The sequence below is a fragment of the Nycticebus coucang genome, chromosome 7 (genome assembly GCF_027406575.1).
Source record: "Nycticebus coucang isolate mNycCou1 chromosome 7, mNycCou1.pri, whole genome shotgun sequence".
Classification (NCBI taxonomy): domain Eukaryota; kingdom Metazoa; phylum Chordata; class Mammalia; order Primates; family Lorisidae; genus Nycticebus; species Nycticebus coucang.
Genome location: NC_069786.1, coordinates 70,365,456 through 70,368,214, shown reverse-complemented (window position 1 = coordinate 70,368,214; position 2,759 = coordinate 70,365,456). Strand labels below are relative to the sequence as shown.

The window sequence follows — 2,759 nt, the reverse complement described above, 5'->3', positions numbered from 1 at the left end:
AATCTAGTTCTGCCCAAATTAAGAATACTTTGCTTTTCTCCAAGACTAGTTTTGAACTTGTGTTCCTTCCTATATTTCTTTTTTTTTCTTCATACGACCTGAGTAATACAATACTTTTTGCATCTGCTCCTACTATTTACCCTATGTATTTAGTTATAAAATAATAACCCATTGCCTCTATATTTTCTATTCACAGGCTGCTGGAAAGTACAGACAACAAGGTAGAAATTACATTGTCGAAGATGGAGATATTATCTTCTTCAAATTTAATACACCTCAACAACCAAAGAAGAAATAGATTTTAGTTATTACTTATAAAAATGTACAACTTCCAAAAGGCATATAATTTTTTTAAATTAAAATTTCTGAAAACTGAATGAATAAATAAAGTCAGGGAAATGGGAATCTTCTACAAACAAGTTATTTTTGTTTTAAAATTAAAATACTATGTACCTCCAGTGAAATGCAAGTTCACTAAATGTGAACAGCTTCGCTTTTCATGTGATTAAGACCCTACTCCAAATTGTAGAAGCTTTTCAGGAACCATATTACTCTCATGATACTTCATTAATCTCCATCATGTATGCCAAGCCTGACACATTTGACAGTGAGGACAATGCGGCTTGCTCCTTTTTGAATCTACAGATAATGCATGTTTTACAGTACTCCAGATGTCTACACTCAATAAAACATTTGACAAAACCAGCCTTAGTGTGTTTGGGGATGTCTGTATTGACTGACTGTGGTGTGCTGAATGCGATACGGCACCTGGTGGTTGCTGATTACAGAATTTTAAGGCGTGTGTATGACACAGTAACTGGCAGTGTGGGGCAGCTGCAATTGTATCTTAACAGTGAGTCTTTCCACGGGCATCAGAAGAATAGTATACCAGGGATTTTTCTCAAAAAAGATAATTAATTTGTAGATAGACGTTTATGGAAAGATGATAGCAATGATATTACCAAGGATGTAACCTAGATCAGTCTGACCGGAAAGAAAAAAATTCTGTTTTAAAAATTAAGGAATTTTATTTGGTGTTGTTGTTCTGACTATACTGAAAAGTGTGTTCATTTTTAACCTTTCCTTTGAAATTATTAAAATGTGAAAAATGACCCATTGATATCTGATGGGTTATGTTTTTGCTTTCAATTCAGCAGTACATGTAAAAGTTCATACACCTAATTGGAAATTACTAAGGTCAGACTCTGAAAATTTAAAAACTTTTTTTCATGTTTGCTATTAAAATATTTTGGACCAGTTGAAATTTTAATTGTTTAAATTAAACACTTCTAAAAATTGTAGCAGAAAATTCTAAAAGAAAAAATAAAGACAAATTAGTTATTAGGCGACTGTTTGCTCCTTAGCGTTCTCTTATGATGACAATCTTATTAGAGTTCTCTCATCCCTAAACTCCCCTTTTCCTCCTTTCTTTCCACTCTGGTGCCCCCACACACACACTTTACCCTTTTTTACTCCTCTGTGATCATAGAGCCATTTCAGTGGAATGCAGATTTTTTTTTTTTTTTTTTTGAGACAGAGTCTCACTATGTCACCCTTGGTAGAGTGCTGTGGAGTCACAGCTCACAGCAACCACCAACTCTTGGGCTTAAGCAATTCTCTTGCCTCAGCCTCCCAAGTAGCTAGGACTACAGGTGCCTTCCACAATGCCTGGCTGTTGCTGCTGCTGCTGTTGTTGTCATTGTTGTTTAGCAGGGCCAGGTTGGACTCAAACCTGCCAATCCCACTGTATGTGGCTGGTGTCACAACCACTGAGATATGGACGCCAAGCCAGGATGCGGATTTATATCCAGCTGGCCTTTGCCTCTACTCTATTACTTTGTCACATTAAAGATGGTGTTTCTCACCTATAATCCTCGCCCTTTGAGAGGCTGAGGTGGGAGGATTTCTTGAGCTCAGAAGTTCAAGACCAGCCTGAGCAAGATTGAGATAACCCCCCACACACACTAAAAGTACAAAACTTAGCTAGTCATTGTGGTGGGTGCCTGTAGTCCCAGCTACTTGGGAGACTGAGGCAGAAGGATCATTTGAGGTTGCTATGAACTAGGCTGACACTACAGCACTCTGGCCTGGGCAACAGAATGAGACTGTCTCAAAAAAAAAAAGATGTGGAAGAATTAAACTTAATATTGAAAGTTACCTTATATAGCACAAAAGATAAGAAAAGAGGTGATTTTTTGGGAGGCACCTGTGGCTCAGTGATTAGGGCGCCGGCCCCATATGCCAAGGGTGGCGGGTTCAAACCCAGCCCCGGCCAAACTGCAACCAAAAAATAGCCTGGCGTTGTTGCGGGCGCCTGTAGTCCCAGCTACTCGGGAGGCTGAGGCGGGAGAATCACGTAAGCCCAGGAGTTGGAGGTTGCTGTGAGCCGTGTGACGCCACGGCACTCTACCCGAGGGCGGTACAGTGAGACACTGTCTCTACAAAAAAAAAAAAAAAGAAAAGAGGTGATTTTTAAGGAGATTTGGTTATACTTAGGAAAGGATATTTTAAAAGGATATGGTCGAGTCATGAATATAAAATTAGAAATGCTCTACTATTTTTTTTAGTATTAAGTAGTAATCTTTTGCTGACATAAAAAGGAGTAAACTGCAGCAGAGAAATAAGAGAAAGTGAAGAGTGTTTTGGTTTTTGGCCAGGACTGGGTTTGAACCCGCCACCTCCGGCATATGGAACCGGCGTCCTACTCCTTGAGCCACAGGCGCCGCCCCAAGAGTTTTTTAAAAAAGATGTAAAATGAG

At 39.1% G+C, this 2,759-nt stretch overlaps 1 protein-coding gene across 1 annotated transcript in view; it reads left to right on the top strand.

Moving 5' to 3' along the window:
* OLA1 (Obg like ATPase 1) overlaps nt 1-705 on the top strand; it is a 183,253-nt gene extending 182,548 nt beyond the window's left edge. Inside the window, exon 11 of the mRNA XM_053597129.1 lies at nt 197-705. Coding sequence (XP_053453104.1) covers nt 197-298 — 102 coding nt within the window. The 3' untranslated portion in view covers nt 299-705. The remainder of the gene's footprint in view (nt 1-196) is intronic.
* Nucleotides 706-2,759: the final 2,054 nt, after the last annotated feature.